General features: G+C 44.6%; 1 protein-coding gene across 1 annotated transcript in view; it reads right to left on the reverse strand.

Annotated features, from left to right (window-relative positions):
- The window catches only part of cdh23 (cadherin-related 23), a 187,125-nt gene that overhangs the window by 164,954 nt on the left and 8,808 nt on the right, over positions 1-13,363 (reverse strand). The window contains exons 2-3 of the mRNA XM_072709700.1: positions 4,025-4,131; positions 2,657-2,731 (exon numbers count right to left, since the gene is read on the reverse strand). Of these exons, the coding sequence (XP_072565801.1) occupies positions 2,657-2,731; positions 4,025-4,127 (178 nt within the window). The 5' untranslated portion in view covers positions 4,128-4,131. The remainder of the gene's footprint in view (positions 1-2,656; positions 2,732-4,024; positions 4,132-13,363) is intronic.

A 13,363-nucleotide genomic window follows, 5' to 3' on the forward strand; every position in this document is an offset into this window, starting at 1 on the left:
TGCCCTGCAACAGACAGCCAACTCAAACAGGGCGCCCCCTGCTGGAAGAGGCTCCCAGCTCACCACAACTCTGTACTGGATAAGCATTTCTAAGACAGATGGACAAATGATCCTCCTTTGTGTCAGTTCCTAAATCAGCTTTCATGGAGGGATTTCTTTCTCTCTCTCTCTCTCTCTCTCTCCCTCCCTTGTCAAACTGCCCTCTGGCTGCTCTCCTCACTCTCCTGTATGACTGAACTTATTGGGGCTATTAACAGATTCAGCCGGAACACTGCAGCATAGTACAATATACAGTATGGTATATTAAAGTTAATACTGCACCCAGCAGGTTCCTGAAAACACCACAGTAGTTGCCCCCAAATACAGAGCATTTATCTCATGCCATTTAGCAAAAGACTTCACAGGAAAGGCCCAACCAGCAAAAAACAGGAAAGTTATGGAATAGAAAAGAAAACAATATGTTCCAAGGTACCTCGATAAGCTGGTAGAGTCAAATGTAAATCAGAACAATCAGAGTTAAGCAGATTAAAAAATCTGAATAATGGAGACAATTACACATTTCCTACAGCACTGCATCCAGGGCGTACCCCAGTGAAGTGCTCTGTGCAGAATGGATGGATGGATGGCCAACAGCAATTAATGCAACTAAAGATCAAATAGAAGTGGAAAAGTTTCTATGATACATTCAGAACTGTGAAACTGAAATTAAAGCTATTTATTTGAGTAGTAAAAGTGTATGTTTGCTCATAAAATCAATTTAACATTTGAATATTAAGAGTAACACAATAAAAACTAGCAAGAATTTCTTCTGTTCTCCAAATAGTTACTGATATCTTGTTGGATGGCTAGATGAGCACTGCTTCAGTTCCCAAACCTCTCCTCAGGGGCACCCCCACCATTCCATGTGCAGTCGACCCCCCCGAATCAAGATTTTACTCATCACTGTTTCAATATATCCCAGGGTCTGCATGAGAAATGAAATGGGTCTTGCGAAAGGCCAGCAAATGACACCTGAAGACCAGCAGACTGCACACAAAGAGCTTAGCAACTCAAATGCATGAAATATGTGTAGTATGTACAGTGCTGATTTGGAGGACGCAAAAGCGCATTTACAGCAGCCTCTCGCGTGATGTCTCGCAGTGACCTCGCAGTGATCTCGCAGTGACCTCGCAGTGACCTCGCAGTGGTCTTTGTGTCACTTTGCTCACTACACTTACTAAGGGGACCAAAACATTTTTTTTTTACACAGTTTTTCCAGATATGGAAGGGTCAACAACATTTCATTCCCAGCCCAATTGATTAAAAAAATAACTTAATCAGTTAAATAACTGAGGTATTGATTAGCAATACGAGGCTGTATTGGATGGTTGCTGCAAATACTGGGGTGACTAGGAGGTTTTGAGATGTTTAAGCTGACACATTTTGCCAGACATTGTAGTTTTACACCAGCATGAAGATCATTTAAACATTTTCAGTGACTGCCTAAGACTTTTGCACAGAACTGTATACTGGTAAGAAAATCATATGGGGGTGTCAGAGTGTGGTATTAAATTTTTATTTGGGTGGGGCAGGTCAGACAATGTACCGTTTCAGTGTGGAGGGGGCATTCTTCTGTTGTCTGAAGTGAGCTAAAGCTTTTTGGTATGAACTGCAGAGAAGTATTTAGACGCCACAATAATAATCATTTCAAAAATGACAACAGTGGTCTGCGCATTTTCAGACACAAGACCATTCCCCAGTTTCTGCCAAAACTGAGTTCGACATTAGCGGCACTAATAAAACGGTTAGTTAAAACGTCCCCAATTCTCTAAGACAAATGCATAACTTTGCTAACAGTATACAACTGAAGTAAATGCAGTTCATTTAGCAATTAGGATAATTAAGCCTCTTGACGATTAATTATGTGACCACTCTAAGGACTTTGTGCGCGAGGAATGCAGCATCACCCACGTTATTCTTGCTGATTCCAGCAAAGTGAAAATAGGACAACGCCAGCTCTGTCATTCGCAGGGTACAATCTTCAGGGCAGCTCTTGCCCGCATGTCAGAGAGCATGGATCCGACCTCCAGTCTGGTCACACCACTCCACCACAGGCTCCCCTTTGCCAAGCATTTGTGCACCGTACATTTACTATGGACAGAAGAGGGGGCATTTCATGCATCTAATTAAGTGACCCAGATGGGGTGGAGATGTTGCCTCTACAGAGGTGAATCATATGAGATTAGGAACTCCTCTGATCGCCCAAGTGCCTGGAAGCAGACCACTACAAAGATATGCAATGAGACAGACGGGGGGGGGGGGGGCACGCAGAGTTTACCTATTCACAGATAAAAGGCAGGAGGTGGCCAGGAGAGTACAGAGTCTGATGATTAAGAAGGTCCATGAGGTCAGCCCATCCTGGTACCATGCTACCATACACCAACATCAAAGATGGCAAGGTGAGAGGGAGCCAAGCAGAGAAGATCCGAAGTGCAGAAAGACACTTGGATGAGGAGAGTAGGTGGAAAAGACGGGCAGTTACAGTACTTAGAGCAGCAAGGCGTTTAAGGATCGAGGGTTTTCTTGGCTCATGGGAGTTTTACTTACACAAAAATGTTCTAAAGCACAAAAGGAAAAATGACTGGTTCAGAGAGATAACCAATCAGATTGGACTTACCGACGGGAGTGTCTTCATAGATCAGGAGGTACGTCTGGAAGAAGTAGTTCTGGAATCGTGGAGGCTGGTTGAAGGCTGTGGGGAACAAGTAGAGGAGCAAGCAAATCAGCAACTCAGCATGGCTACCCCAGTCCTGGATCAATCACGGATTTATGAGGGAATGAGTTCGGATTTTCACTAGGACTGTAATAGAATTATAAAGTATTGTGGAATTGTTACCAAGACAACAATCCATTTGTAATTGGATATGACTGGATTACCATTAAAATACTGACACTTTTATTTTAGAACATGGCTGAAGTGCCATTACAATACTGTCAAATATATTTAGGATAATATATATGGTGATTTTTTTTTTAAGGGAAGATCTTACAACAGTATCAGTCTGACAATGATGGATTTAGGGTGAAATATGTAAGGACAATGATTAGTATGGTATTCAGATTATTCAGTAAATTAATGATCAGTCAAATATCAATGGGTTGTTTAAGGGAAAAGTACGACATCAGTGCTTGATTATTACTCAAACGCTGAGGAGTAGTGTAACATTGATGGTTATAATCCTAGAAAACAATCCGGAATGACTGCAAATGTCAAGAAACAGCAATGTAATCTATGAGGAGAGCTAGTTTAAGGAAGGGTCACTTAAATAAACGTGCACGTGATCACATGCATTCAAAGTGCTTTGGAACAAGGTTATTTGTGCTGTTAATCGCACATCCGTACGACAGGAGGTGAGACTCAGCCTGTTTTGGTGGTTAGGCTTTAATCAGTAAGTACCTGGTTGCCAAGGAATCTAGATGATTGGGTTGTTTGAAGAGGAGCCAGTGTCTAAGAAAGTGTCTCTGAATTCCAGTCCCATGGCTGACCTGCAGCCAGCTTAAGTGGCCCCCTTCGCTCCCAGAGGGGGCCATCATTAGCGTGGGACTGACGACAGAGAGCGGGACCGTCAGCCTCGATTAGGCCGGCGTCCTGGAGCAAGCGGCCGCCTGCTTCATCGTCAGAGGGCCCTTCCCAGGGTTTAGTAACCCGGGAGACGGGGACACAGAGGAGCACAGGTGAGATATGAGGGTCTCCCCGCAGCCCTGATCCAGCACAGCGCCCCCATAGGGCTGCCTGTACTAATGACTGCCAGCTGCTCATATCGAGCAGCCCAATAATCTAACCAGTTTGCCTCTCCTCTGCTCTGGCTCATTATGCCTCGAAAACAGGTGTCTCAAAAAAAATATAAAAAAAACAACACTGAATGTGGCTCCTGTCATCTAAATCTGAAGGAAAAGGATAATTTACACACCAGAAATCTGAAGATCTCAAGAGCAGCCTATGTATGTTTGTCTGACACCAAAGGATGGGGGGGGGGCAACTCACCTTGAGCTACAGAGTGCAGGATGAAGCAGGACAGCAGCAGCTTGCAGACAGCCACTGAGGAGATAGGGGGCGCCGTCGGCACCATGTCCCCCACGTGTTCCATGCTGCTGATCACACAGAGGCGAAGCGCGTTACATTTGCGTTACAGATATTCCCCATTTCTCTACAAAGTGCCTTTAACAAAGCAGTTTAAACGTATAATTATGGTTAATTGCCTGGCTTAAGGGCACAACAGCAAATCTCCCTGTCAAGATTGGCAAAGCTCCACGTGCGAGTTTAACTTAAGAGGTACGCCACCTGGTGTCCACAGGCGAGATGCACAGACACATTTCACGCAGAGGGGTCTGCGAATTATGACGAATCTTCCGTAACGGTAAACAGAGAAAATCGGTTCACTGATTGCCTCATATTCAGCAACTTCCTGTTGCTGAATATGAGGTAGAGCTTTTGAGGCACCAAACAGCTAGTTAAGTAAGCGGGTGGAAGTTGCGTTCGACTAAATCACCATCGACCATCTTCGTACCCAACGAAGGAGACAAATAAGCATCACCAGCCATATTCATGCAAAAGTGCTACATTAAGGGCTGTGACATTTACACTGACACTCCACAAAAATCTACACTCCACCTCACATTCCACTAATTATTGCATCAAATATGCATTGCCAACCATCTCAGTATAGTCTCCGTAACATTCATAAATAATGTGGCATTAAAATACATATATGTAAAGGCAGCATTATGCACTTCGGGTTTTAAATTGAAAATGCCCCTAATTATTATCTGTGTTGGGTATGCAGACACGTCTTACGTGCGTGAAGCTGTTGGTAGAGCTGAATGTCAGGCTATACGGTCTGGGATTTCACCAGCTAATTAGCACCGCCTTTAATTCTCATAATGGGAACGTCTCGCTGCTAACAGTCCCAGGAACTCCCTCGTCAGCTAAGAGAAAGGAGGAAAAAAGCCTGTAAATATTTAGTGGAAACTCCTGCTTAGCACTGCTTCATTAAATCAATTGTAAGGTGCAATTAATGATGCTTAATGATACGTATTATAACAGCAGTGTAATTAAACTAAATTGCCATTTCCATGACTTTGATTGTTTGTTCACTGGTATTTACTGTTAATGTCACATGACTGGGAAAACAGAGGGCGAGGAACCTGCTCACAACCTTGCTCACTCTCAGCTCCATGTCAAGGAACCTTCTCACAACCTTGCTCCCTCTCAGCTCCATGTCGAGGAACCTGCTCACAACCTTGCTCGCTCTCAGCTCCATGTCGAGGAACCTGCTCACAACCTTGCTCGCTCTCAGCTCCATGTCGAGGAACCTGCTCACAACCTTGCTCGCTCTCAGCTCCATGTCGAGGAACCTGCTCACAACCTTGCTCGCTCTCAGCTCCATGTCGAGGAACCTGCTCACAACCTTGCTCGCTCTCAGCTCCATGTCGAGGAACCTGCTCACAACCTTGCTCGCTCTCAGCTCCATGTCGAGGAACCTGCTCACAACCTTGCTCGCTCTCAGCTCCATGTCGAGGAACCTGCTCACAACCTTGCTCGCTCTCAGCTCCATGGGCTTTGCCCACTCATGCTCCAAAGTCTCAGATTACACACCATTCCACGTTTTGACAACGGCGCCTCCTATTGGCTCCTTCTTGAGTTGCACACTCTTCACGTATCGCCTTTCATCCTGCCTCATGGCCATCGCCAGCACTAGGCTTGGGCGGTATTTAATTTTCCATATGGTCATACTGTCCAGACACTATACTGCAGTACAAGGCATTTTGCCAAAATGTTCAAAAGTTTTACTTACACAAAGATGTTCTGCGGGCAGAATGAAAATAGATAACCAATCGGATATTGGTCAAATGTCAGACCAACCAATCAGATGTCTTAGTCCCACCTTCTCTACAATCTAATTGGTAATCTCTCTGAACCAATCATTTTATCTTCTGGCCTCAGAACATAATTTTTGTAAGTAAAACTCCCACGAGCGATGAAGCTTGCCACGAGCATCACATAGCCTTTCACCAGTACTGGTTGTTGTACTCAGTAATCGGTTAACAAAAGCATTTCTTTTTTTTTAGTTAATGAGAGGTGCATGAATCTTGCCCTACGGGGCAACGGATGGAGTCCTGCTGGTGTTACGATGCATTTCGATTAATGCCTCATTAACACCTGAAACACCGGGTGAGGTGACTTAGCATTTAAATGATTATGCGTCAATCCCAACATGCCCTCTGGTCCTCCCAGGGATGCCTGGATCAAAATGTTTAAAATTTGTACAAAAAAAACAAAACGCATGCTGATGCGCAGCATGAAACGGAAATTAATCATGTGTTTTGAAGAGCTTTGAGACCTCCTGTTATTTACTATTATAACCAGCAACACCAAACCAACTGATCTCCTATCCCGCTGCTTCGATCGAACCCTGGGCCAGAGCTTAGCACCACAGGACCCCTTCTGGCCACTTGCCTGTTGCCTGACAGCCACAGTTCGCTGACACTGCCTGCATTTTCATTCCTCCCTTGGCTACGTGGAACGCGATCCTAGCTCTGTGTTAAGGATTTACCGGTACACCAGCTGGGATGTGTCTGTGTGACTCTACCGTCAGGAGTTCACACACCTCTCCAGCTAAACTGACTCCTCTCCTCAGCTCCATTACTTTCTAGCACACCCTCCAGATGCTACGTTTCACTGCTCCACAGAACGTAACATAAATTATTATCTAATTACAATGTTAAGCTCTTACAGAGGAATTACTCAGAGGCCTACCTGCTAATTTACTTTAGCAATCAGGGCAAAGTGCCAGGCATGTTCAGTTCCTTAACCACTGAGCCACTTGCTGCGTCAACCTGACACTGACTGAGCTCACAGGTGTCTCACAATATGCATACTTGACCGTACTTGTATTCCTATGTACCCTTTTTACATCATCTTCCAGTGCCAATACTCGAACAGAAGTACAGAGGGCAGTAAAAATCCCCGGAATACTGTTCTTGCCCCGCTCAAAATATCAAGGACATATCGGTTGCATCCTCACTGAACGAGACCAATCCCATGATTCTTTGCACCCCTAGTTCATTCTTGGAAGGCGAGCTAGCAAGACCAATCTCACCAAGACCAAGTACGGTCCTTGCATTCCTGGTATTGAGAAACATCCCCTGTGTCAACAAGACATGGGTCCAACAAACAGGCGTAGCAGGAGAGAGTCTGGTGGCCCTTGTTGCTAGGAGCCATTGTATGCAGACCCTCTTCAGTCCCCGCATGTCTCTCTCCCACAGAGGGATGCCTTTGGCAGCTGACATGGATCAGAAATGCGATACTGGTTGCCTGAACACAAGCCGTTTGTAATTGACACGTCGTGCTGCAGCCATGCCAACGCAGGCAAGGCATCCCGGCGCGTTGCTGCGCAGTTTCCTCATTATTTCACATTTTACACCAGTCCTACTTTTCTTTCTTCTTTTTTGTTAAACCTACAACGCTGACACAGGTGAAACGCTCGTGTGAAAATGCACGCGGCATTACATCATGACCAAATTCGAATGCATAGAAACTAATCAAACACCTCCCGTGTGAGTCAGCCTTCGGAATTCCGTCAGAGACTTCCAGAAGCGTTCCATCAATATCAACAAAAATGTGATCCAGTGCCCCCAGAGAGAGGTAGCTATGGAGACACTGTCAGTGCAGCAGGGACATTCTTTTTCATTAGGATTGTCATCTCCTCTACGGTGTCCGAAGCCCCCACCCACCATCTCGAGGCCGGGGGGGGGGGGGTGTCATGGTCACCGCTGACTACCCAGCGCCTTTGGCGATGTGGATTAAGCCGGCTGGGCTGCAGGGGATCGGTGCTCGCCTCACCGTCTGGCAGGCCTGCCAACCAACTCACACCTGACTCTCATCAAGGTATCCATTCCCAGGGGCGCTTCCATGCACAGGTTCACCCGGCCAGAAGCCCAGGGGCCGCCACTAAAAAGGGGGCTTGGTCAACCTCATTGAAGGTGCCTCTCTCCATTCTCCATCATTAACAGAAGTGAAATATCACAGTCAGCATACACCACACTAAATAAATTACTTCAGACGACAAGACAACGCACAAGCAACAAAGTCGTAATGGATTCTCCTGCAAAAAAACGCAGGGAAAGTGAACTCTGGACAGAAAATGCCAGCATAAGAATTTCAGTGTCTGTGTATCTGTTCGGGCTATTGTAGGCCGACCTAAGTGACTGCCAGTTCACACGGCATCCTGTGGAAAAGGCAGCTCCACAGAGCGACCCGAGTGAATATCCGCCTGCAGGACGCCCCCCGGAATCCTAATAAGTGGGAAGGGGGAGGGGGGGTTCTGGCGGAGATGGGGAACTTGGGCTTTGATGCGTCAGCTAATTCATCCTAAAGCACCTTCTACGCGTGACGCTCGGAGGTGCCGCGTCTCCTGCAGGAGCCAGCTGGCACCTTGCAGGAGGGAAGGGGAGAGCTGCTATGGCGCAGTTTGGCAGCAGGCGGAGAACCGGAGGTAAAACTGGAAAACACACAGTGCGGAATGGGAAAATAACCGGAAGAAAGAGAACCGCGAGAGGAAAACGTGATGCGGGCAGAATGAGGCCTACACTGTTTTTTTTTTTTTTCAATAAATGCCCTAACTCATCTCTAACCTGAGGGATGTTTTGTTCGCAGTTCACAATAGCTAGAATTAAAAAAAAAAATGGTTGACCCTGAATGATTCAAAAATGAAAGTGCAATTACTAATTTAAAAATTATACTTCAAAACTTTGGCTGGGTGGGATCAGCGCCTCCTGTCAGTCACTGAGAGGTTTAATCCACTTTCCATTGTTAGGTTTAACCAGGATTTGATCCTTGCAATTAAACCCCAATAGACATGCAGACTGGGGCCTTAAGCTGTACCATTAGAAAATTCCTTAGGCTGTACTACACATGTGTAATACAACAGGTGTAATAGACAAACCTTCCCATGGATGCATTATGTCACTTACTGCTAGTGACATGTGATAAATTCACATACTGTAGTTCTGGGCTCAGAAAAAGCATTTTTCCCGATTCCTTCTGTGTTTTTCAGAGCAAAGGTTCCAGAACGCTCCGCATTCCAGTGTAAACCAAGCACTGGCCCCCTAATTGCAGTCCAGCACCGCCTATGGGTTAAACTATGCATTGACTGGGAATTTGCCACCAGCCACGTTGGATTCACAAGACTCATTTCACCGTTTGAAACCTACTAAGCTGTTTGGAACATTTTACTTGTTTAAACTGGAATTTTTCCTGGAATCTGCCGTTTTACATAAATTTTTCTCCTCATTTTCCTTCAGCTTTGGGGCTGTTTTCAGGCCATCAGCCCCCATCAGTATGCCCCCCATCCCCCCACCCACCCCACATCGATGACCTTTCAATTCTCTCCCCTTTCCAGTTGGTCAAACATAAAAACGCCATCAGCTTATAATGTCCACAGGTTCAATGTTAAGCCTGAAGCTTCTCCATCTGAAGAGTTTACCTACAGCTAATAAGGCCAAAGGCTTTGCTGAAAGGTCTGCTTGCAGCACACCGGCAGAACATTAAACCCACAGCCTCCCGGGTACATGGGCTAAGCGGAACCAATGGGTCTCTAGGCTGGTTTGGGTTTTCGCAGAATGAGAATGTAAATGATCCACACTGGGATGGGTTTTGGAAAAAAACACGACGGGATCACGGCTGGCAACCTATTCTAACCCCAAGAAGCATAACAGATGTGAGGAAAATGCCCCTGTACTTTTCCTGTGGTACTTGAGGCTGGACGTTTATTCCAAGGTTCTTCCAATGAATCTGAAAATATCCAACATTTTAGCGCCAGGCAGACAGAGGCAGTGGAAGAGCGGTGAAGGATGAGGAGAATTGCCTGCGGGGAAGAACATGCTCTTTTACTGCAGTCCTTAACGGGACTGTAACAGACACCTAACGTCCACCAAACCCAAACTCAATAGCAGAAACACAAGGAGGCAAAATGCCGAAATGTGAGGTACACACGCAGTGGGGGATTTATACAAAGGACACGCGAGGATGGGTGAGGATGCACTATTATCAACAACAGTACAACAAAGGGCTCTTTACAATTACTCGCAGTGCATGCTGGGACATGCCCACCCCGCCGATGCTACACCATCTCCGTCACTAAGTGTTTACAACCTATCCTTTTCCATGGAAGACTGAACTGCACGAAATCGGCAGCATACGCCTAGGTAGGCACACTCCTGACATTACTAACATTACTGACATTACAGCAGTGCGGTCTGACTGCTCTGAACCCCCAAAATAAAATGAATGGGTAGGTCCTTCCCCAGAAGTCAGACTTTAGGATCACTCTAACAATCAATGACATGCTTATAGCACATCTATTCCTAATGAGAAACCTGTCTCTTATTACCAGATTGATAAAAAATTTATCATTGTACCCTCTGGAACTAGAAGGGAGAGTGCCATTTGACTTATCTTTATGCTCAGAATAACCAAGGTAATTTAGGTCCATAATTGTGGTAACTAGCTCCTCTGAGACTGATGTGGCTTTTATTAAGTCTTCACAAGTGCCCGTTAATGTAAAACTGCTATATTAAACTATTTGACCAGTAAGAAAACATTCCCACAGTGGTTTAAGCCATAATTATCCCACTACAGAGAACGAGAGAACAAGACGAGAAATGTATACTCTCATGTACGGTCCATTTTAACAGAATAATTAATTTTCAGTTATTATACATAACCTGTCCATAAGCAAAGAAGAAAGCATTACCTTGAGACTACAATGTTGTAGTTTATGCTTCAAATTTGCTTAAAGATCTAGAATGTCAGACGAGTCTGTATTTTAACCTAATTCAAACACTATACAGTATTAACTGAATAATAACTATCCAACTTTCTTCGAAACATGCAGCTTAAAAGGTTTCCAATACCATCAAGATTTGCCACCCCCAAAAAATCTTAGTGTTTCTCCGCTCGCACAAAGATTAAAATCTTGCTAAATTACACTCCAATAATCAATTGCCAGAAAAAACTGGGCAAGGTTCAGCGTTCCTTGTCATAGAGCATTATTTACATCAGAAAATACAATTATGTTTTGACATTTGCAAATTGCATGTAATATACTCCATGTTTCCATAAAGTATTTAACGTATGACAGTAAGCGCATTATGAATTTATGAGGGAATTAAAGAATTCAACAGTGTGTCAGATACCTTTAGAGGGAACAGATCTTGACTCCTATTGTTTAGAGACACGACGACAGCCCCTAAAACATGACTATATGCATTAAAAGCAATTTGCTGATGGATGAGCTCATTATTGACGGGTGTCAGAATGACATACTGCCAACCTGAGCTTTAACAAACATACTGAATTCTCTGAAAACCAATGCAGACTGATGTAAACAAGCCCCATATAATTACACCCCTCTGGTAACTATCCAGAGGAAAAGGCAATTCTGGTGTGAGATAGTTCTGAGATTTGTCCTTATGTAGAAATAAGGCACAGATCTATGTACAGAGCATGAGAAGCTGGACACCACTGTCACAAATAAAAAAAGGAGCACAGGTAAATTTCCAAAAAAACTGCCACGCAGAGATTACACCCCACAATATCTGGCAACAGACCAACAAAGGTCAAGACGCGCCTCTTTTAAAAAAAGTCACCTGCCAGCAAAATCTAATCAGAAACAAGCCTCAGCCTTTGTTGCATACACAAGTCAAGGAGTAATTAGCAGCCATGCGACTGAAACGGTGCCAAACAAAAACAACTGATCACTATCTGAACACAAAACTGCAGTTGTGCTCGTTCAATTCACTGCCCATATGAAGGGTGACTGTTGACATACTGCTACATGTTTTGGGTAAAATGTACAGATTTTGCAACTAATCAAGACTAAGTTGTACCTGGCTGGTTAAGCTGACAAGCCAGAAGAGATATCCATCTGGATGTAGCTATGGATGGATGGACCGATAATACCCAAAGGAGCAGATAATTTACTTGTCCTGTGTTACCTGCATCAAACAGCAAGTGAGGGAAGTTCACAAGGAACGTTGTACGGAACAAGCTGCTCTGTGGCATCATTAGAACAGTCCAACCAAAGTGGGTGATCAGTGAGTGCAGTAATCATCCAACGTGAGCTTCACTGATTAACCATGTGATAATATGACTACTTTTGGGAAATATTTATTTTAATTGTATTGATTTTGCATTATTAGAACATTCAGTGCACCTTCATAATGCATTCATAGAACATTCATATGCAACATCGAAGATCACTTAAAATCCAAACAAACTTTAACAGCTCTAATATACACTCACCTAAAGGATTATTAGGAACACCATACTAATACAGTGTTTGACCCCCTTTCGCCTTCAGAACTGCCTTAATTCTACGTGGCATTGATTCAACAAGGTGCTGAAAGCATTCTTTAGAAATGTTGGCCCATATTCATAGGATAGCATCTTGCAGTTGATGGAGATTTGTGGGATGCACATCCAGGGCACGAAGCTCCCGTTCCACCACATCCCAAAGATGCTCTATTGGGTTGAGATCTGGTGACTGTGGGGGCCATTGTAGTACAGTGAACTCATTGTCATGTTCAAGAAACCAATTTGAAATGATTCGAGCTTTGTGACATGGTGCATTATCCTGCTGGAAGTAGCTATCAGAGGATGGGTACATGGTGGTCATAAAGGGATGGACATGGTCAGAAACAATGCTCAGGTAGGCCGTGGCATTTAAACGATGCCCAATTGGCACTAAGGGGCCTAAAGTGTGCCAAGAAAACATCCCCCACACCATTACACCACCACCACCAGCCTGCACAGTGGTAACAAGGCATGATGGATCCATGTTCTCATTCTGTTTACGACAAATTCTGACTCTACCATTTGAATGTCTCAACAGAAATCGAGACTCATCAGACCAGGCAACATTTTTCCAGTCTTCAACTGTCCAATTTTGGTGAGCTCGTGCAAATTGTAGCCTCTTTTTCCTATTTGTAGTGGAGATGAGTGGTACCCGGTGGGGTCTTCTGCTGTTGTAGCCCATCCGCCTCAAGGTTGTGCGTGTTGTGGCTTCACAAATGCTTTGCTGCATACGTCGGTTGTAACGAGTGGTTATTTCAGTCAAAGTTGCTCTTCTATCAGCTTGAATCAGTCGGCCCATTCTCCTCTGACCTCTAGCATCAACAAGGCATTTTCGCCCACAGGACTGCCGCATACTGGATGTTTTTCCCTTTGCACACCATTCTTTGTAAACCCTAGAAATGGTTGTGCGTGAAAATCCCAGTAACTGAGCAGATTGTGAAATACTCAGACCGGTCCGTCTGGCACCAA

Source organism: Paramormyrops kingsleyae, chromosome 3 (assembly GCF_048594095.1).
Source record: "Paramormyrops kingsleyae isolate MSU_618 chromosome 3, PKINGS_0.4, whole genome shotgun sequence".
Lineage (NCBI taxonomy): Eukaryota > Metazoa > Chordata > Actinopteri > Osteoglossiformes > Mormyridae > Paramormyrops > Paramormyrops kingsleyae.